At 36.2% G+C, this 23,200-nt stretch overlaps 1 protein-coding gene across 1 annotated transcript in view; it reads right to left on the minus strand.

Annotated features, from left to right (window-relative positions):
- Positions 1 to 871: 871 nt before the first annotated feature.
- The window catches only part of TMEM47 (transmembrane protein 47), a 30,681-nt gene continuing 8,352 nt past the window's right edge, over positions 872 to 23,200 (minus strand). The window contains exons 2-3 of the mRNA XM_049643662.1: positions 14,695 to 14,835; positions 872 to 4,254 (exon numbers count right to left, since the gene is read on the minus strand). Of these exons, the coding sequence (XP_049499619.1) occupies positions 4,076 to 4,254; positions 14,695 to 14,835 (320 nt within the window). The 3' untranslated portion in view covers positions 872 to 4,075. The remainder of the gene's footprint in view (positions 4,255 to 14,694; positions 14,836 to 23,200) is intronic.

Here is a 23,200-nt window from a genome sequence, read left to right on the forward strand (position 1 = left end):
TAAGGCCATTGAAAGGAAAATTTCCAAGATGACAGAAAATTTGTGAAAATGTTAGAATTTATAGTTGTTAAATATGTGTAGTTTTGGAAGTTTGATATTAAATATAGCATAGGCTCGCAGATGATTTACAATATTTTTTGGCAGGAAAAAATACTGAGAGCCTTTCAAAATTTAAGGGTTCATATGACACATGAAAGGATATCCTAACAAAAATATGTAATTCATGTTCAAACTGATTTTATCAACACAAGAAAGTTTATTCAATTATATGTGGTTCTATTTCTATCCTCAAGAAAAATTTCTGGCAATCATACAAGTGAATTTTATCACTTAAATTTCTTTCCAAGCACACTCACCATTTATATGTAAAGCTGATGCAAAATTTTGACTTTATGAACTCCTTCACATACACATGTGCATGTGCACTGAAAATTCAAAGTGCTTCTCTAATTAAAAATTAGAAATAGTGCAGGAAAGGCTGTTTTAACATACCTTGCAAATGCTGAAAATGAAACAAAACCCAAAATAGAATTATCAACCCCTTGCTACTCCTGTTTCTAATTGTGTCAGTAGAGGTGGAAAAAGGATAGCCTACTCTGTTATCTCCTCCCAGTGCATTTCAAAACAAAGTTTCAAGTCAACATTCTTTCTTTTATTGTTCATATAACTCACCTGCAGAGGACAGAAAAGAATCTTGGGAGAGAATATGAAAACAGAACTAGTTTTAAAAAGTCTTACATAAATAAACATGTCATATTATGTTCTGTTTTTGAAAAAGTATATATTGTAAAGGAAAATGTGAACTGAAGACATGTAATTTAGGAACCTGTTAATAGGTCTACACAGTAGAGAAGACACAGGTCACACCACATCGGTGAAACCACTTTTATTTTTATTTTTTCCACATAGATAACTTCATGTCAGCTACAAAAACCATGAAATGAAGAACCATTCGTGAAACTGCAAACTCAAAACCACTGGAGTGATAAACAGGTTTCCCCCAGAGGACTGTTAGAAAAAATAACCAGAATACCATGGATTCATATTTAAGTAGTAAACATGTCATATATTTAAAAATAATAAATATAGAACAGCAGTAGAGAAACTATAGCATCAACAGCATGAAGTATAATTTTATTAAGACAGATGAAATTTCTAGGCACAGTTTTAGGCATTAAAGAGGACACAGAGGCATAGGTTAGTGTGCGCTGCTCTGTACAAAAATACAGTCTGAATAAATTACATTGCTAGCCATACAATTAGACGTCACTTACCAGTCAGTTCATTGCATGTTTAATAATATACAGGTACATGCTAATCCATATATATCATTTATATTTCAAACACATAGGTCTCTCTATATTTGTCTTTTAAAATTTACATGTTGAACTTACAAAAAGCTAAATAGTTGTGCAAGAAATCCAAATAACTAGCCCTGCTGAGTACTTTATGCTCTATGTGTGTATGTGTATATATCTAAGATAAACAATGGATTTGTAGTTAACAGTTTTGCTTGTAAGAAAACATCAAACAAACCTAAAGCTGCAACGACATAATGTAGGTGAAAATTCACTTGTGTTTATTCTGATAGACAAAACAGTATTTTGGATGATCAACACCTTTCATGTTGTACTGAGACTGTTAGCAATGAAATACTTTCAAATATTAGTGACGGTAGAAATATAGCATAGGGCTCTTCACTGGGAAGGGGGAAAAAGTCATGTAAGAAATCTACTTTTCAGTGAACTGCAAATACGTGTGCCTTAAGCCTATAACGTATTCTGTCATTTTCCAGCCTGTCATATTGACAGACAATGAAAACTTGCTAAGACTGGAGATGTGATATTGGTCTAACAGCACACTGCATCCTCTACTAGGACCAAGAAAAGTGCCTCATTGATGTCAGCACCAAAGTACTATTCTTCCATTATTCAGGAATAAAGAGACTCTCTCACAATAGAGAGGGTGTAGGAGACGAAATCCCCATTTGACAAATACCGTATTTCTCATGCTGCCCTGACAATACGCAATTAACTGCAAGACTGTCTGGCCCAGATTTTACTATTTCTCAAGAAAATTGCTTCAAAAGATTCTATAATACTAATATCTTTCTGCAAAATTTCTACCCATAGTTTCTCATGATTCTATAGAGAATCATATACTTTAATAAAGGTTTCTCTCTAGGATGCATTTAATTCCTTTTGTCTGTCATTGCTAAAATAAGATTAAGCCTGCTTCTTGATATTTACTTTGTGATTCTATAGAAAAGTCACAAGATAAGGTTTTTTTTTTAAGCATTTGAATAATAAAATAGTTTTTTTTTTTCTGTTGTTTTGGCAACAGTTCTTAAGACAAAGTGAAGGCAGAACTCTGCTTTGGGAGGTAAAGCAAATTATTAAATACTATTGATGTGGTCCTGCTCTTAACGGATTTTGCAATACAATAGAACATAAGTACGTTTTAAATGATTTTTCCAATGCTTCCTTCTGCAAAAGGGCCAAAACCAGAACATACTGTTTTAGTGTTTTTGTTAACAAAAATAACTATTTATAACTTTCATATTAGAACTGTATATTTGATATAAAAATATGTTTACAATTAAACTATCCAAATTTGTATATTCAACAGGATTAACACAAGTTTGCAGGGTGAGATTAGTTGCAAACTCATTCCCTATTACTGATATTTCCTTCCATTTGAACAGCCAACAAATGATTCCTTTGACATAAATCCATCATAATTGTGTACACAAATCAGTTAGCCCATTAGTTAACTCCAGAGGACCAGGTGATAACCAGATGAATTCTACTCCTCTACTGAGACATTTAGACATTTATAGAAATCTATCGCTATTCTTTTATTTTTTTAATAAAGACATTTAAAGTACTTGAAAAAAGCAGCCTTCTATTTTACTGAATTTTTAACAAAACGATCATTCTAATTGCTACTCTCTTTTGAACTACAGTGCTTACAGAAGAATCATGAATTTTCAGAGTAACACCATTTCAGTTTTTCTTCTTATACAATTCTATTAAAACTTTCCAGTGAAACAGTAGAGAACATAGAGCAAAAGCTTTAAGGTATATGTACTTTTGTACAGTAAGTAAGTGTGAATACCAATCTAAGCCTCTTAACGTGTACAAGGTTAGTGTTCAAATCACTTCACTAGAGCAAATATTACTTTTACGTGTAATAGGCAAATGCATGTATAGGGCCAGGGAACAACTTATTACCATTTATACTAATGGTTCACCTTTATAAAAATATTTAAGCTTGTTACATACGCACAATTATTTGCTGTCATGTTTGGTAAATGACATAAAGGGTACTTAGGACAAAAGCAACTCATGCATATTTCTTTCTAGTTGCCCCAGGGAAAGTAAAGACTCCCAATTTTCCTCATTCTAGATATGGCTGAGGCACAATTTCTAACCACATAATGAAAAGCACGTGTCTCCAAGTCTTGACTCCCTTCCCCGGGAGCTGCTGATTGCCAAAGCATTGCCTCCCATTAAAATAGAGTATTCTTAAAGGTGGAAGTTGTACCATTAACCAATTACATTCAGAACTCCCATTAAGTGCTGAAGGGCAGTTCACTTTTCAAAATCTCATTCAAGCAAATAACCAATGGCCAATGTAGTCATTGGGCAGGGTAAGCAGGTGATAAAGGACTCCAACAGTGGAATCCTTGTCAGAGCAAAGAACTTCTAAATGTTGCTTATGCCAGCTGTTCCCCTGCAGGCAATAGGAGATTCAGGCATTTCTCATTTCAACTAGCTTCTCACAATGGTTGCTGTCATACAGACCCTTCACTTGTCAAGAAAAATGACATGAACATATTGCAAGTTTGCAGCATTTGCCTATGTCTAATCAGCTCTCTTAATTTGTGCAGGTCCCTAAAATGAATGTAAAAGCTGGTTACGGTGTTGATAGCCAAAAGGCAAAAGATATTAAATCAACTGAGCAAACTGCTTGATGCTCCACAAGTGTTTTAGAAAATAGTGAGTTAGAAAAGATACAGACGTAATCCTTTTGTTGGATGGTTGGTTGTTTTGAAAATCTGAGAGTGTCGGTTCTAGTAGTAGTCTTCATAGTTCTTAGGGTTCAGGCAATAAAGGATGGCACCCCCAAACGAAAATATAGTTGCACCCCAGGCCAGGCCATAACCCCAATTGAACTCATGGTAAATTTTCAAGCTCACAGTTTCAATGAACTTGATTGGGTAAAGGACCAGGCTGCAAACCTGTAAAACAACTGAAAGGAAAGCAAATCAAAATTAGAAAAATGTTATTTGTAGAAAATAAAATGATATAACATATAAATATATATATGAGAATTACTTTCTAATCAAACATAAAAGCCAAAAAATTTGAAACACTGCTTATTTCCAGATGGCACACCTCAAAACATTAACAATTTTTTAACACTGTTTCACAATATAGTAGCAATTACTCTTAATAATTAGTACCTCAGTATAATGGTATTTGATGAAATAATTAGTGCAATATAATTATTTGAGCATACAAAGTAGTGATTCACACTTTACAAACATACATGTATAATTATCACTGTTATGGCATACAGTGGTCCCATACACTAAACTGTTCCACTATACAAAACCTGTAAATAGCTCCCCAAGAACAGTGACCCCAAATGCCAGCTAAAATGCCTGTGATTTATTTAAACTCTTGAGGAGTTGAGGAATTTGAACTCATTTGTACTGATGAAACTGGTCAACCTGTGATTCAAGACATGCTATTTCTTGCTGCTGATTCTCAATACCATGTAACTCAGCTGACCATTCCAGCAACTCCTACTGTGGATGTCTTTACTTATATTCCTCTGTTCAAAAACTATTTCCATCCTTTTCCTCTAATCTTTAAAAAGGGGCTCATTTTTCAAGAAGTGACATTTAATAATACGTTTGCATGAGATAGATGACATTTATATATTCATTATTTTTTTTTTCCAACGTTTTTTTTTTGTTTTTTTTTTGTTGTTTTTTTTTTTTTTTGGGACAGAGAGAGACAGAGCATGAACGGGGGAGGGGCAGAGAGAGAGGGAGACACAGAACCGGAAACAGGCTCCAGGCTCCGAGCCATCAGCCCACAGCCTGACGCGGGGCTCGAACTCACGGACCGCGAGATCGTGACCTGGCTGAAGTCGGACGCTTAACCGACTGCGCCACCCAGGCGCCCCTATTCATTCTTCACCTACTTTCAAAACAGAATGAAATCAATGAAGGCCTGGGAGATGATGGTACTGAAAACATAAACTAATGATGGCTACTACAGTAGAGCACAAAACTTAGCTCTTAGTTCTTAGCTAAATCTTAATTCTTAGTTGGCTGTCAGTCAGGGCTAAAGAGAAACTGTGATGAGTCATAACTAATAAAATAAAACAAACCAAATAATCCGGAAAGGCAAGGGTGTTTTTTAATATATCTAAAATTAAAGTGGTATTTATCCTGTGGCTATTTCTATATGGGAGACATGGGATTACACAAGAGATGATATCTTTCACTCAAAATCATAACTTCATGTGGGATCAAATATTATATAATTTCTATTGTATTTAAATCAACTTAACTATCATTTATGGGATGTGTCTGCCTCATTCTCTACCATATGACAGCTTCCACCCTCAAGTTACAATCTTTAAAAAAATCTGGGGTACTATGTGACAGGGCTTGGCAAACTACCAAATCTGGTTTGCTGTTTCTGAAAAAAACTTTTACCGGAACACAGCCAGGCTCATTCATTTATGTATTGTCCGCACTACAATAGCAGAGTTGAGTGGCTGCAATAGAAACCATGTGGCTCACAAAGCCCAAAGTACTTACTATCTTGCCCTTTATAAAACAAAGTTTGCCACCCTGCTACATAAAATAAATGTTTGGTTAAAATGATTATTATTTGAGTCACCTTAAAGATGCTGTAAATTCCAAAAGTACAACAAAAATGTGAACAATTGAGACAAGAATAAAATTTGATATAGTAAAAAAGATACACTTTATTAAATTTTTTAAAAAGCAATAGGATGGATAGTGTGTTTAATTAAGCTGGACTTCTGCGTTTTAAAGTCTATGCTCATCAGTTCTCAGTACCTATAAAAGATCTTTATTACCAATATGATTAATGTTCCTAGCAAGTCATTAATGGTCCTCTATTTCTAGTATAAAGCTGATGAACTCCAGAAAACCCCTGAGAGCATGATTCCACACAATCATTACTTTCTCTAAGGCTCTGACTAGGGGTCAAGTAACCTTTCTGGAGCTGGGTATAAGAATTTGAAACATTTTTGCCATGTAACTCAACACTGCTCCAGATCGGCAGTGGCCTACCACACTTCCACACCATGGAGAGTGGATGGACAAGTAGATCCGTATAAAAGGAGAATCTCTTGACATCCAAAATGGAAACCACACCTTGTTTATAGTTTAAAAATCTCAGAAAAGATTTTAAGTCCATGTTAGGACAACTGACAACCAATTATATAACCCACACTTCCTCTACTTACAGCCAGTAAGTGCTAAATATGTGTAAATATGTGCTAATTTTAAAAAATTCAGCAGGCTCTGTGTCTTTGTGAGGGAAAGAGTGCTTTCATGTTTTAAATGTCTTAAAAAGAACAAGAAGTCAATTCCTATCAACCATGAACTACAGAAAACAAATTCCAAAGTTACTAAGTTTTTTAAAAAAGGCATTTCTCCTCAGGTTTCTCTACTCTGGTTGCTAGTCAAAGGATGCCTGATCCTACCAGGATGTGACTGAAATATAAGTGAATTAGGAATAGTAATTCATTTACTCATTCAACAAATTCATTCATTCAATAAGAATGTTTGAATGTTTCTAAAGTGATACAGTTTAAGGCACTGAAAACAAAAGTTGCTACCCCCATTAGTTAAATAAGTACAGGATATGGCAGACATGATAATACAAGAAAGCAAAAAAACAAGATCGAGGGATACAGGCTGCTCTTTCAGATCAAAAGCTGAAGAAAGCCTCTTTAGGGAGGAGTCATTTGAACACAGTCCTGAATGAAGTTAGGGGTGCAGGCCACTATAGTGAGGAGTGAGCAATCCGGGTGGATGGCACAGGTAGCATAAAACCCGTGACGCAGGTGCATGCTGGTTGTAGTGGAGCATCAGTAAGGATGCTGTGGTCACAGGACAGAGAACACGGTGGCGACTGGTAGGAGAGGAGACGGAAAAGAGAGCCAGAGGCCCATTCAGGAATGGCCCTGTGAACTATGGGCAGGGGTATAGATTTTATTCTAAGTGTGATGGACAGCTGCTAAAGGAGTTTGAACTCAGAAGCAATAACTGATCTGAATTCTACTCTAGAAGGGCTCTATGGGTTCTTTTGTGACACAGCCAGTCTCTAGGGTGAGTTGTTTACCTAGACTGCTTTTAATATTCATTTCAATGTGTTTTATTTAGCAAGTATTTGGCCTCCATGGTATAATACAATGATATAATTTCCCTCCAGTGGAAAAGTGGAAATACAACTGCATTAGGCTCCAATGGCATATTCTCCTGAGCAGCTTTCTTAGAGATAAAACTTTATTGTGTTGTAGCCAGATGAAAATTACCCTAAGATGTTTTATGCCTCTGAATTATTTTTCTCTCTTTAGAATCACTGAAATGCATGTAATAGCAAAATTGAGAAAAAAAAACATATTTAAGCCTGCATTTGTAAATAACTTTCTCCATCTAATAAAAATACACATACACAGGTAAAAATGCCTCCTTGCCTTTTGTAGATGCTGTGGGAAAAAAAAAGAACACAAAAACAAAAAAAAACCTGAAGAGTTCAGGACTCAAGAAAATATCATCATACTGATATTTCTACTTTACCACCAATCAATGAAACATAATAGGCATTGTATGTGGTATTCTCTATGCTCTATGTCAGACGCAACATGAGTAAAGTTGTGGAGCATTTTAGAATTTGAAGGGAATGTGAAGTTCATTTTATACCTCTCTCCACTTGTTTGAAAAGAGGCAACAAAACTACTAAGCATGAAATTGGTGGCTAGAAGCATGACAAGAACTTAGAGGTACTAATTTTGTCTTATGTCTAGTTTTAAGGGGATATTTTTTAGTGTTTCAATATTGAAACAGAAAACATTCAGTATTGAAATATTCAACATTTTCTTATAATGGGATATTTCAACAAACATTTATCGGATGTTCAGTGTGTGTGTAGTAGGTGAAAGGGGTAAGACAGATAGGACATGGCCCTTGACCAGTCATATTTCATGCTCTATGGTGGAAACAGACACACAGGTAATTACAAACGAATGTATTCAACACTAATAGTAGAGGCATGTTCACTTATCCATTCATTCCACATTTACTGAACTCAATATTCCAGACACCATTTTTGCCTGGAGAAAGAAGGGAAAGCTTCTGAGAGGAAGCACCATTTGAACTGGATGGGACTTGGTCAGCAGACAAAGATGAAAAGACCTCTAGGAAAAAGCAGCAGCTTGTACAAAGCTTAGCAGTATAAGAGGATGTACCTATAGAAACGTCACAGGGTTGGAATAAAGGCTACATTCACATAGAAATGTTTGGTTCAGACTCTAAAAGGCTTAGTGTGTCATAAAAATAATAGATTGGATTCTATAGGGAGACATCTCAGAGATTATTTTTATTTTTTTCTAATAAAATATTTTTAAATTTTTTTTTCAATGTTTATTTTTGAGAGAGAGAGAGACAGAGAGAGAGAGAGAGAGAGAGTGAGTGGGGGAGGGGCAGAGAGAGAGAGGGAGACACAGAATGGGAAACAGGCTCCAGACTGAACTGTCAGCACAGAGCCTGATGTGGGGCTCAAACTCATGAACTGTGAGATCATGACCTGAGCTGAAGTCGGATGCTTAACCAACTGAGCCACCCAGGCACCCCTCTAATAAAGTATTTTTTAAATGTTTGTTTATTTCTGAGAAAGAGAGTCGGGGAGGGGCAGGGTGGGAAGAGGACAACAGAGAGCCCATGACAGGCTTGAACTCAAGAACCATGAGATCCTGACCTAAGCCTAAGTCATACACTTAAATGACTGAGCCATCCAGGCGCCCCTCAGAGGTTAATTGTAGATGCTGTCAGCACCCTACCCATAGACTTTCATCTTCATCACCCCAGTGCATGTCAGCCTGACTTCCAGCTGTGAGCACCACCTGCCCTTCTTGGCTTCACTTTTCCTCTGGCCACTAAAGCTACTTTGCCTGATTGTAGCCTGGTGCTCTGAGAAATTAATACTGCTGTCTCCCCAGCATCACCTTGGCCCTTACCAATGACTCTCAGAATATCGTTTCTAAATACCCCAGTTCCCTAGTCCTTCCAATGAAATAACTCTGAGGTGTGTGTTGTAAAATTGGTTTCCAGAATTTTTCCAAGAGAAGCTCCAGCTGTGTACGGCAACAACTGGTTTGATAATGTACTCTTTACTGGCTCCCTTCCCTTTGCTGTCTCACCTTCTGTTCCCTTCTTTTACCTCCCAGATTAAGTGTTTGTACTGTCTTCTTGTCTTAGGTTCTGCCTCTGGGGAAGCCAAAGGGAGAAGCAACAAGGCCAGATTTGTATTTGAGAACTACACCTCATGCGTTTGTGTGCAAGATAGACTATAAACTGAAGAAGACTGGAGAAGGAAGGCACTTAGGAGGCTGGTCAACGCATGGACACAGGTCAGAGAATGGGAAGAAAAGACGATAAAAGATAAACTCAGTAACTGGATTCTAGGAAAGGGAAATGAAGGAAAGTCATGTACACATTTTAAGTCGGATATTAAAATTTGAAAAATAAAGTAGGGTAAGTTCAAATTTGGGAACTGAGATGTTCTACATGAGGAAGAGTTATACCCTCAACTAAGGCAGCAATTGTGGTACATAAAAGAAACTATAGAATTAGAAGATAATTTAGAGACAGAATTGATAGGACTTACCAGCCAAGTCCCTAAATGCCGAACTTACAAAAAGAAAATGGCATTTTGGAGAATGAAACATTTGCCCATAAAGGGTTAATATGAAGTCTTCTCCTTTTCCTTTTGAAATTTCATCTGTAACTACTGAGAGTTGTAGTACATATGAAATTAATTACTGCACTGATACTATAAAATGTTCTAGCCAGAGAATAGTTTCATACTGATAAAGATCTGTGAGTAGAATTCCTTTTTAGTTTGAAATCTAAACTGGACACTGATTTTTCTGCCAAAATCTAGACTGAAAATACTTTCAGCCACCTCATACGTGTGACAGGATGGTGAGGAGGGCTGCAAAACACAAGCCTCTCATCAGATATAGCTCAGAGGTGGAAAGCAGTTACAGGACCCTGGGGAGGGGGGAAATCACTATTCTGTATAAACACTTAATTGCAGAAGGCTTTTTGCACATAAAACAGAAAGGAAATATCATTAATAAAATTAGTGGGGATTCCGTTATTTAAAATCTGAATTATAAGACTGAGAATTCGCAATTTGTACTAAAGGCCTTTGAAAAAATGGAAACAATCATCCTAAGTCCCCCTGGGGAATAAAAAAGATCTGCAAAACCAGACAATAAAAGAGGAGGACTCAGAATGAGGCAACTCCTTTAATTTCACTAAGTGTTTAGTGAGAACTAGATGCCAGTTATCATAATCCCATCATATCTCACTGATCATAGAAAGTTACACAATAAGAAACGGGCTACAGTCATCTGTATTGGAAACTTGCACACTTTCATGATGTGCTCTGATTGAGTCATGTTGCACTGATCAAGTTGTGGACTTTATGACATCTCCCATTGCTTACTCCCTTGGGTGTTGCCCCCCAAGAGATGGAGTAACAGGAATAACAGGATGGACTCCAACTGCAGTGCACAGTTGGCAGCTGCATTCAAAATTCAAGGCTGATTCTGCACTTCTTTTTCTATGTGTTATATGTAACCAAGTAAAGATGACTTGTGAACCCCCATGTGGACTTTCAACTGAGATAGATGCCCTGAACTGAAACCCTGGCTCTGCAACTTATCTATTGGATAACTCTGGGGAATTACTTGACCTTTCTGAACGTATTTCTTCATTGATAACATGGGGAAAAGAAATACCTCATCTTATAAGAGAGAGAGTATATACTGAATGTCTAGCAGTGCAACACATGGTAGGTGCTCAATTCATTAGTATTGCCAGCATTGTTATTACAAATATCTTATTCTGAAGTCTAGACTTCTAGGACCAGTGAGGGAGTTGTGGAACATGGGACAATGTTTTATTTTATTTTTTAATGTTTATTTATTTATTTTGAGAGCAGGGGGGAGGGGCAGAGAGAGAAAGAGAGGGAGAGAAATAATGCCAAGCAGGCTCTGAGAAGTCAGCACAGAGCCTGACAATGAGAGCCTGAGCAGAAATCAAGAGTCGGACACTTAACCAACTGAGCTACCCAGGCACCCCAGGACACTGTTTGAGATGGGCTCAGTGATGACTATCTCTCCGCAATTCTAGCAACTATCCAGGCAGGTAACGAGCCCACCCTAAATTAAGGACTTCAGAGAAAAAGGGACGATGAAAAACCTTTATGAGATTTAATCATCAGCTTTTAGTAAATACCCTTGGAGTACATAATCTAACACCAAAGTAGTACAGTTACATACTATAGGTGCTCAACATATATTTGTTAAATAAATGAATGAAAACATGAATAAAAGAAAAAATAATTTTTATAATTATTACTTTTTCGACCTCTTTTTGGTCTGAGCTTTGTGCTCACATAAATTTTACTGCTTCATAAACTGCAGAGAGAGAAATGGTTTAAGAAAAATTGGATTATAGTTAGCTTGTTTACATGCCTGTTTTCCCTGTCAAATTATAAGCCACACACCTTAGTCATCTTTCCATCATTGATTCAACTATCTATTGACCACCTCGTTGTACCAGGCAGAGCACACAGTACTGAATGAATTATATACTCCTGTGTAGAGATGTTTCCAAGTGGTAGTGCTATGCTTGTTTTGAGTTTATGTATTGCATGTTTCAGCAGAAGCAAAGATTATTTCTTTGCTGAGACAGATAACAAGATCTGTGTGTGGACACCAAGATAAGGCTTGGTATTATTTGGGGAAAAAAAAAAACATTTTGAGAAAAGAGGAGAAACACAGACCATTTTCAAGCAGACCAAGATGAGCAAAAAGGTAAAAGGGCCCCAAATAAATATTTACAAACAATCACTAAACGGAATTACAAGTGAGACAAGCCAACCAATAGAGTAAGTATGTTTACTATGAGGCAAGCAAAATCAACAGCCATGATTTTAACTAGCATTGTTTCAAGTAGGCAGAGTTCCCAAATTTGTTAATCTTCTACCCAAATCAATAATGGATTATTATGTGTAATGAGTATCTTTTCCAAAATCAGCTACTGGCAACTCTTTAATGGTTTCTCAGATGGCAGAGAGAAACCTTTTGTGACATGTTTCAAATCACCAGTAAGTTTTACCTTGCTTATGTCCAAAGTGAACACAAAACTAATGGTTATTTCAAAAAAGCTTCCATAAGCAGTGTCAAAAGAGAATGAGTAAAATTATACCTTAGCACATGTACATTTTTAAAATGTAGCAGTATGATGCTCACTTGAGCTCTCAGTGGGTAGAATATAAATATATGAATATTGCTGTAGGGATTCCTTTCATTATTTTATAATTTACTACTACTTGTAGTAGCTAGAGCTAAATAAAAATCTTTATTTTGACCAAGCCCAGTACCTAATAACTTATATTCATCTATAGTATACTTTCTGTTAAAACCAGTACTTATTTTCACATTTTCATAAATTTTGCTATACTTGGGAAACATACAGAGCTTCTTTAGAAAGAACTAGGAGGAAAAAAAAAAGAAAGAACTAGAAACTCCTAATTATTTTTCTAAGCATGTTTATAATAGGTGCTATAAACAATTGGATTTCTATGTAGATTCTGCATATGCTAGTAGGTGGTAAGTTAAAGTCTAAATGAGACAGTAACTAGGTAGCACAATAATATTCCATATTTATAAGAGAATGTCTAAAGTACCTCTATACCTTCCTAAAATCAGAAATATCTGAGTATTCTAAGAATTATTCAAAACATAATTCCAGTTTTAAAGAATGGTATATCATTTCAGAACAATTTATCAAGAAATTCTATTATGATTAATTATCTAATCACTATGTTAATAAATCCTAGCTGCAAAGACAAACTTATACTAAAATTAAAATATCTAAAGTTATTTCATTCTAAAAATAGAAATAGCCATGAGAAATCCATGAACCAAGAAATAAACTAAAGAATAGTGATGGAATCTTTAGGAGAATTTTCAGGTTTACCAAATGATTCACAATACAGTTCTTTATTACACAGGAGATCAACAAAATAATCATAGTATGGTCACTGCCTATGACTTCAGAATATTTTTTTCAGAATATTTTTTGTAATAGTGTTTTCTACTCTTATTAGAAAGTATCTGTGGTGATACTTAGCTAGTTTTATGGGTCTCTTAATACAGTGTACACTCTGTAATAGGTACCTAATAAACAGCTGAATGAACAAATCATTAGCGAATGAGCCATGTTTAAAATTCAGTAGCCTCCCAGCCCCGGCTCTGCTGGTAACTACTATGTAATCTTGAGCAAGTCACTTAAGAGATTTGAATTAGCAGTTTTTCCAGATTGCTTCAGGCCTTTGGACCTTTATTTTTATGACACCTACATTATGATCAGTCTTTGTGGGTATAAAAAATGAACACAAACAGCAGGGGGCAGCAGAATACTTCTGATCTTACATTTTTAGATCAAACTACCCTTCAAATACTGAGAAATTTCATCTGTTCCCATCTTTAAACAGCCTTTAAAAAAAAAAATCCATCTAATAGCCTAGATGGTTCTGTCAGTGTCTTCATTATTGACAGTCACGGGGGCTTATTTTGCAGTCTTCAAATCAGATGTGACTGACAGGGTAAACTGAAGGCACCACAGGAATATTTCAGTTTGAATCGAAGAGAACAATATATTCAAAGCTATTCTTACAAATGAAAATTAAAACACATAACAATGTGCTGGACTTTTAATCTTCTAAACCTCCTTTCTAAATAGTTCCTTGATTTCAGCAAAACTTCCATCTTACCTTGGTTGATATTTTTATCCAAGCTGTGCTTCACAGAATGATGGTTGTTAAGTTAATGAATATGGCATTGACCTCATACAACTGAATTATCTGATGGTTCGAGTTCTACATTATCATTTTTCATTACAGCCGTGTTTATTTCCAAATAGATTTATACCTTTAAGGCTATCCATATTGGAATGTTTTTCAGTTTCATGTCAGAAAACAATAATGTTGCCTTAAGATCACCAAGGGGGCGGTAAAAGGAGTGGAAAAAAACTGAATGTGAAGACTGTTCGTAAACACATCTGCTGCAATTCGTAAGGCAACAGCCCTGTCAAGAACTATTACTTATTCATGTTTTAGTTAGAAGTTTAGAAATTGCCACTATGCTCTGTGAAATGCTTATTTAACACACTGAAAACTAATAATATGATAAACCCTTAGCCAATTTACCTTAAAATATAACAAATGTCTCTCAATTTGTATGTAATGCAGCAACCACATACTGCTTTTGCATGAGAAGACAGGATGTTAGAAAGGTTCATGAAACTTTAATATCAGTTTGAAAGTAATATATATTTACCTGCTGCAAAGAGCATGACAGCAACAGGTCTGTAGAAGCGCCTTCGAGATCCCACGCAGATAGAAATCAAACCCACCAGGAATGCAATAAGAATGATGGCAGCACCGCCTAAGAGTAAAGCCAGGGTAGCAATCTGCCAATCTGGAAAGAAAAGAAGATACTGCTTTTAAGCAGTCAGTCCTCAAAGAATCAACACAACTATGTTCACCTTGCTGCATCTAAATACATGTGATCTTACTGTGTGCTAAGCGTCCTTTGGGAATTGAAATTTTTTTACAACAAAAATTACTATAAATGTCCTTCTTCAGAAAAGTCTATTATGCTAAGCTCAGCAGTGTTTTTAGAGCAGGGGTTTGCCATGCTTTCCAGACTCTATTAAGCCTTCATGGTAAATTTGGTATCCTTTCCATAACCTATTTTGATTACTGTTTTTTTCTATTGAGCTAAAGTTCACAAATCTTAAATATGAAAGTAGAGAATGTGATGAAATTTTAGATATATTCATATACTCATATAACCACCATCCAGATTAAGGTCTAGAACATTTCCATCACCGTGGTTCCTTCATGCCTCTCCCTCCTCCCCACTCAGTATCACCCTCCCACCCAGGCTAGTAATGGACAGTTATACCTCGGATTTATCTGTGCCTATTATGTAAATGGCATGAACTCTTTTGTGTCTGGCTTTTAAGTGTGTGATGTTTATTTTTTTAATGTTTATTTATTTATTTTGAGAGACAGCTGTGCTAGGGGCATAAGCGGGAGAGGGGCAGAGAGAAAGGGGGAGAGAATGAGAGAGAGAGAGAGAGAGAGAGAGAGAGAGAGAGAGAATCCCAAGCAGGCTCTGTGCTGTTAGTGGGGGGAGCTAACCTCTGGTAGGGCTCAATCTCAGGAACCATGCATGAGATCACGACCTGAACCGAAATCAAGAGTTGGATGCTCAACCGAATGAGCCACGCAAGTGTCCCTGGGATATTTGTTTTGTTTCTGGCTTACATGTCTCTGATATCCACCCATGTTGTAATACATTCTTTCACTCTTTTTTTTCTGTCCTTTTTTGTAAAGCCTGCCCTTTCTGTACAAAAACAACAAAAAACAAAAACAAAAAACAAACAAAAATCCCCACACACACCAAGTTTATATTTGCCTTCTCTTCCTCCCTTTCTCTAAAACAACTCCCCCAGCAAATTGGCAGCAGGAGAATTTGTCGGCTGTTTTTTCTGCCTCTCTTTCATTTCATTCTAATCTTACTGTGGTATTTACTGCAAGGATGGTTTGTGAAATTAAGTATTCCCAGGGAGCCAGAAGGTACTCTAAATAGCTGACATGCCCTCTTCTTCACTCATGCATGGAAACAGCAAGCATATATTGACCACTTACTATGTACAGGTCTCTGTACATGGATACTTTGTCTCCCATGTGCTGAGTGAAAAGTAAACCTTACTTAAATGCATGTGTCATTGCTTATAAAGATGTAAAAATAGCCTGACAGAAAATTGGCCCATTTCCCCTTCCACAGAAGAGTAGAATGTTCTCTAAGAAGAAGCAAAGTGAATATATGAAAGCACTACCCAGCTTAGGAAGCATCACAAAAAAATGATACTGTCCATAACATTCTTCAGCGGGGGTCCTTTGGAAGTCCCAGGCTGCCTCTTCTGGCCTTCACTTTAATATATGTGCAGAAAATGAAAACAAACTTTAATCCATAGTTAAGTTGCAATGTAGTCTATATAAAGTCAAGAATTCATGACATTTTGATGCTGCACTCTGAAATTATCCCTCGAGAAAGCTTCCAAAGTGCACACTTTACCACTGTAGGATAAGGGACGAGTGGAGGAACCTACAATTCCCTAGGATTTTCTCCTTTTATTTATACTTGTATTTCTCCACCTCAAGAGTCCTCTTCCACATCCTTTCCTTTTAATAAATTCTGGATTTATAACCAGCACTGAATTAGAACTCACCATGTATTCAGGAAACAAACAAACAAGGGGAAAAGAGAAAAAAAAAAATCCACACTTCTTAAAATATAAAGGTGAATCACAAGAAACTGGAGAGTATTTTTCAGCCATCTACTTGTAACAAAGGCATATAACTTCAAACAAAAGTATATCTGGCTTTCAACTAGAGTTTAAAAGGATAGCCATACTATGGCTTTTTTGTTCCATAACAGCATGTAGCTTTGAATTTAAAAAGCCAAAAGAATAAAAAATTTTTTAAAAAAAATTAAAAAGCCAAAAGAATAATCCTTACATTTGGAAGTCTCCAAATTTCTTTGAAAAAGTTTATACATAGGACAATTATTTTACACTTTAACATAATAGAAATTGTTCTGAAAACGTTTAAGTTGAAACTTCTGAAAAAGTAAAATTTTCATTATATCAAAGTGTTTGGGGCACAAAAAAAAATCCATCCGTTCATCCATCAGATTCTTTAAAAGGGCCTATGCTGAATATTTTCTAGTTGGACCATTATTTTCATAAAATGATCATTACTTTTAGCAACTTTCTCCAAATTACTTTAAGAACTTTTAAAGAGTTAATTTTAAGTCAAGATACAACTATTCACTCATTTAAAAAGTACCTTAAAAGATTGCTTTTTTCTGATAAGCTCTTTCACACAGCCCAATACATATGTATAAAATACCATCCATTTGACTGCTTCCACTTTTCACTCAAGATAAAAAAGGAATTGATCTTGATCACTTTCCTCTACTTTAAATATCCTCAAAGAATAGCTAAAATACAGGCATTTGCATTTTGTGAAAACAAACTAAGACAGAAAAAAATAGGCAAACTTTCCCTATAAAGGGCCAGACAGTATTTTCAGCTTTGCAGGTCAGGGTCTCTTACAACTATTCAACCTCTGCTGCGTGGTGTGAAAACAGCCAAAGATGATATGTAAATGGATGAGCATGGCTGTGTCCCAATAAAACTTTATCTACAAAAACAGGTGGTGGGCTTGCTTTGACCCTTCAGCTAAATTTTGCAGACCCATGGTCTGTACTTGACATATCATTTATAAATGTTGCAGGTTTTTCTAGGTAAAGGTCTTTCAGACAATAATAATTTCATTATGAAGTCAATTTGATAAGTGACTAATACAGGAGTGCAAAGTGATGCCTATGCAATTTAGCAAGAGAAAAATACAAAAAAAACCGTAGTCACAAAATGTCGAATATCCTGAAAATGGTAATACTTTATTTCATATGGGAAACCAATAAAATGCATCAGAAGCCACCAAGAGAATAACACTTATTAAAAGGGACTAGGACCTAATTAGGAAGGGGGGTTCTTATAGCACAGGAAATAGTTCTAAAAAGTAAGTAAATACAACCAGTTCTGATTTTCCTCTATGTCCTATATTTATTTTTAGTACTGACATTTGTGGCTAATGAGGAAGTCATCCTAGACATAAAGTCAAAAAGGCATATTACCAATATCACACTGTAATATTGCTACCCTTCCCTTTGGCCCATAACCACAGATAATGCCTGTTCAAGCAGAGAAGCCATTTTATTTTACAAAAGACTAGAATTGGGCCATGTCTGCCACCGCCCTGGCCAGAAAGCTGGGGCTTACACTGAAGTACCAGAGGCTATATCTCTGGTACACAGTGCCAAGTTTTGAGATTGTTGTCATTATATCCATTTGGAATGCTTCACTCAGGCAGGTTGCCCAGGACCAAAGCTTTAACTCGATGATCAGTTGAACATCAATCAGGAAGCTGAAAAAGTGATTCAATATGGCTGCCATAGTCAGTAAGACCTAGGGCACTTTTCACAGTTCATCACTAGGTACCCTGGAGCTGAGAACACTGTCTCTTTCTGTCAACAGCTAGAATCCATTGTCCACATATTAGGACCGGCCTACTTTACGGGTGAGCTACAGTCAGGGGCTATGTAGATCGGCCTGATACCATTTCTTCTTTGTTGCTGAATGACACTAGAATATGGGGGATTATAAAAAACTGAAAAATAGTTTTAGAGATACCTACTAATGGCCATTAAAATAATATACGTTGGGCTTCATGTGTACACATATATTTACTTATTTACCAAATGTAGATTTAACAAGATATATACTACAGAACTTGAACAATTTTATGGTAATAGTATAATAAGTGACCAGAAAACTTGTCTCTACACTAATGGTTTATCCATTAGAAGGTTTGCAGGCCACAAATACTTGCTATCCCATATAGTGTTTGCAAAACAAATTAAAACGTCATAAAATTGTCAATTTTCAGCCCCATTTCTTTAAAAAAAATCATCTATTTTAAGTTCTCATAATTGGTTAATTTCTATATCAATCTTAATTCCACAATTTTATAGCCCTCACAGCATTTAGTCAGGTGATGTGTTGAGACTACTTAGAGATTTATTACTCTGCATTAGTTTTACACATTTTTATAAATGATGAACTGACACTGTCGTGGAGCAGTGAACACAAACCAGCGCCACAGAACCGCAATGGCTGTTGGTGATATTTTACAAATTGCAGTGCTCTGCACAATTAAAACTGGTCATTGTTCACTGTCACGCCAGTTGATTTGAAATGTGAGTTTGGTTTCCAAGATCTCTGAGAACAAGTGGTAATGAGTTTTGATGACAAAATGTACCTCCTTGGTCTAGGAACCAGTGAGGACTCAAATGGGCTGAGATGTATCGAATCAAACCTAAAATGAGGCTGCCATGGTATAAGGGGGAGTATAGTAGTCCCCCTCATCTGCAGTTCCGCTTTCCATGGTTTCAGTTACCCGGGGTCAAAGGCAGTCCAGTCTGGAAGCAGAGGATCCTCCTCCTAAGGGATCATCAGAAGGTCAAAAGTAGCCTAAGGCTATGTTAGTGCCTGTATCATTCACCTCACTTCATTTCATCATGTAGGCATTTTATCATCTCATATCATCACAAGGATGAGTACAGCACAATACAATATTCTGAGAGAGAGCTCGCATTTACATAACTTTTATTATAGTATATTGTTATAACTCTTCAGTTTTATAATCTTAGTTATTGTTGCTAATCTCTTACTGTGTCTAACTTAAAAATTAAACTTTATCACAGGTATATGTAAATAGGAAAAAACACAGTATATCTAGGGTTCAGTACTACCCACAGTTTCAGGCATTCACTGGGGGTCTTGGAACATATCCCACACAGATAAGGGTGGTGGGGAACTACTATATTTTGGCCAAACTGACACAATGATACACAGAAGGTATTGGAAGTGCACCTATGAAAGCCAATGCTCAAGATAAGCATGTGCTTCTCTAATAGTGCTTTTTCCACCAGAAAAAAAAGGAAAAATATAATAGGAATGAATATATATAATGTTATACTTTCCCCTACAGTTACAGAATAAAAACTGGGCAGTCCTTATGCCATAACATCAAGTCCAGCATTAATATGCAACTCAGGAACTAAATTCAAGTCCTCTTTCAAGGTATTTTTATTAGCTGGCACCAGAGTTTCCAATGTCTATAAATGCTTTAGTATTCTGCAGAATTGTGCTGACTTACTTTACAGTCTAATACAGGAGACTGGTCTGAAATTGCTGCTGCATTATGAAAATTCTATGGGCCACATCATAATTGCCAAATTGGAGAATTCACATCCCTTTAGGGAATTTGTGGTCAAATCTACTTCCATTTTTCAGTAAAGGCAAAATCTTAATGAAATACACCTTCCATACTTTTGAACCAAGGTCAAAGGCACCACACCAGTGCCTAAAGCTTTCCTCCACCCACCTTATTTCAAAACCTTTACCTTGTCAAACACTGCCTAATTTATTTACCTCTGTAGGTATTGCTTATACACTGAAATTTGTTCTACCTTCTGTAAATCCCTGAGCACACAATTGTCACTTCTTCTAGGAAATTAGGTAAAATTTAAAAAGCAACGAAGAAACAGATTTTTAACCTTATAAATTCAACTCCCACTGTTCCCGTGGGTAGTATTTTCCTAAATGTATTTTAATGTTTTAATATAGGGGTATCACTGTTCAACAGTTCTCATCCCAAATTAAAATACTGATTGTTAAAAAAATAACTTTTATAATCACATTCAAATTTGCCAGTCACTTTTATTTTCACCTTTGAGTTTTCCAAAAAGAGTTACATTAATCAAAATGATATCAGTTCGTACAATCAAAATCATTTACCGTTCAACCTTGAAGAGAGAATGATCTTTCCCTATCATCTTGATACCACCTCACAGGTCATCCCTAAATCCTCCCTAATTCACCCACATTAGCTGTATTATTCAACTCAAACCTTCGGTTCATCCAGATAGTTTTTATTCACTTGTAGGACATATTTATAGCCAAACATTTAAAGTTCTTTTCATTACATTGGTGAGAGCTCAGAAAGCAAACTCACTATTGCCAATTCCATTTTATTATCAGGAACTGGAAATAATGGGATGGTTTATACTTATTTAAGAGGAAAAAAAGCTCCCATTACAGAATAACATGTCAAACCCAAATTCTCCAACATCTCCATTTCTTCACAGAAGGCCGTGTCTTTTTCCCGAATAGCTCATCTCATTAGAAATTATGGCATTTAATTATTTCCATCAATTGTACTTTAAGAATTTATTTTGAGATTAATGCTATATACTTCCGAGTTGGACAATAAGTCCATATCCTCATATATGAAAAATTGAATTGAAATGGTGCTGTTATTTTGTGGAAAAGGAAAATAACTATTGACTTAGCAGCCAAAATATTTCCAGAAGTATCAAATGATATACTTGAGTTTTTTAGTCTGCATGTGGCAAATGAAGTGGAAAACCAAAAGCATTACTGAGGGAGTTGAAACTTTGTTTTCTTGGCTAAATTGCATTCTGACCTAAATCCGTCAGTGTTGCATTAATTTCCTGCTACTCCATGAGACGTAGACACAAACAAAGGCGGGAAAAGAAGAATTCGGATTCTCATTTCAATAATTAAAATGACAATGTCTCTTCAAGTAAGTAATAGCAAATCTAACATTCTTCACGTGCAAACAGATGTTTAAAGCAAACAACTATGTGTCTTTTACAAAATGACAGTATAGACACTGCCATGTGCTGTGCAAAGTGAAATGGAATTTTAGAAAAGGACCTACTTGAGGTACGGTGTCAATCAAGTTGCAATGATACAAATTAGAGTCCTACTCTTCAGGACAATTTATAAATTAAAAAATGTGTCAAACTGCAGGGCGAACCTGATTTTAAGCACATAAACGACCCCTGGGTAACCGCGCAAATAAGTGATGCAACAACTTTAATGACCAAAGTGCAGGTCAATTTTGCCAAAATTCTATTAAACTCTGGTTGTCCAAAAGTGCCAGACAAGTTACAAATTTTCAATTTATGGCAGCTTCGTTCAAGTCTCTTGAATTATTTTGTGTTGATGTTAGAAGAATACACATCTCCTTTTCTTTAACAAATAAAGGGTCGTTTTAGCTGCTTCACAGAATTCTCTTAGAAAATTTAGTGAAAATGCAATTTATCATCTAAATACCATAACATATGGGGTCTTTTCCCCAAAATAAGACCATTATATACAGTGCTTAGCAAAAAGCCCTTCTTTTAAAGCATGTTTCAGAATTTAGATAAAAAAGAAAACAAAAAACAAAACTACACCATCACCACTAAGGACTGTTGTTTCTTACCATGTTAGAAAGCTTTCATTAACATTTGATGGTAACTAATATTATCTAACAGGTACTGGTATTTCTCAATAGTAATTCCTAATCATGGTATTTCCATAGAGTTGTGATGAGTTACAATGAACATTTTTCCTTCCCTACTCTTAGGAAAAAACCTATGAAGGTTGCAATTTTGCGATTTAGAAAACTTGGATAATTATCTGGAAAAGCAGGAAGAAGACCCACACACGGACGAGGACACGTGGGGAAGAGAGAGAGAGAGGAGAGAGAGAGAGAGAGCGAGAGAGAGAAAGAAGGAGAGCGAGAGAGAAAGAGAAAGAGAGAGAGAGAGAGAGAGAGAGAAAGAGAGAGAGAGAGTCTCTCTCTCTTTCTGAGAGAAAGAGAAAGAGAAAGAGAGAGAGTCTCTCTCTCTTTCTGAGAGAAAGAGAAAGAGAGAGAGAGAGTCTCTCTTTCTGAGAGAAAGAGAAAGAGAGAGAGAGAGTCTCTCTCTCTCTTTCTCTTTTTCTCTCTCTCTCTCTCTCTCCCTCCCCCACCCCCTCCCCAGCTCAAACTCCTGAACTGTGAGATCATGACCTGCACTGCAGTGGGACAGTAAACTGCTCGCTGCCTGCCAATCAGTACTCGATCTTCCTCTAATCAACTAAAAATCTGTGATGGGTTTAGAGTAGCTATTAATAGTCAAAAGGTAGATGGAAGACAACTAGACAGTCACCCATGATCAGTATTAAGATACCTTCTTAGTAAATATGGGAGGGATAAAACTAGTAAGTTAGTGGTTTCCTGTTACCAAACTTCTTTAGAGGAAATCTCTTCTATCCCTCTGCAGAAGTTGAACTAACATTTCCTCCTTTACA

The sequence above is a fragment of the Panthera uncia genome, chromosome X (genome assembly GCF_023721935.1).
Source record: "Panthera uncia isolate 11264 chromosome X, Puncia_PCG_1.0, whole genome shotgun sequence".
Lineage (NCBI taxonomy): Eukaryota > Metazoa > Chordata > Mammalia > Carnivora > Felidae > Panthera > Panthera uncia.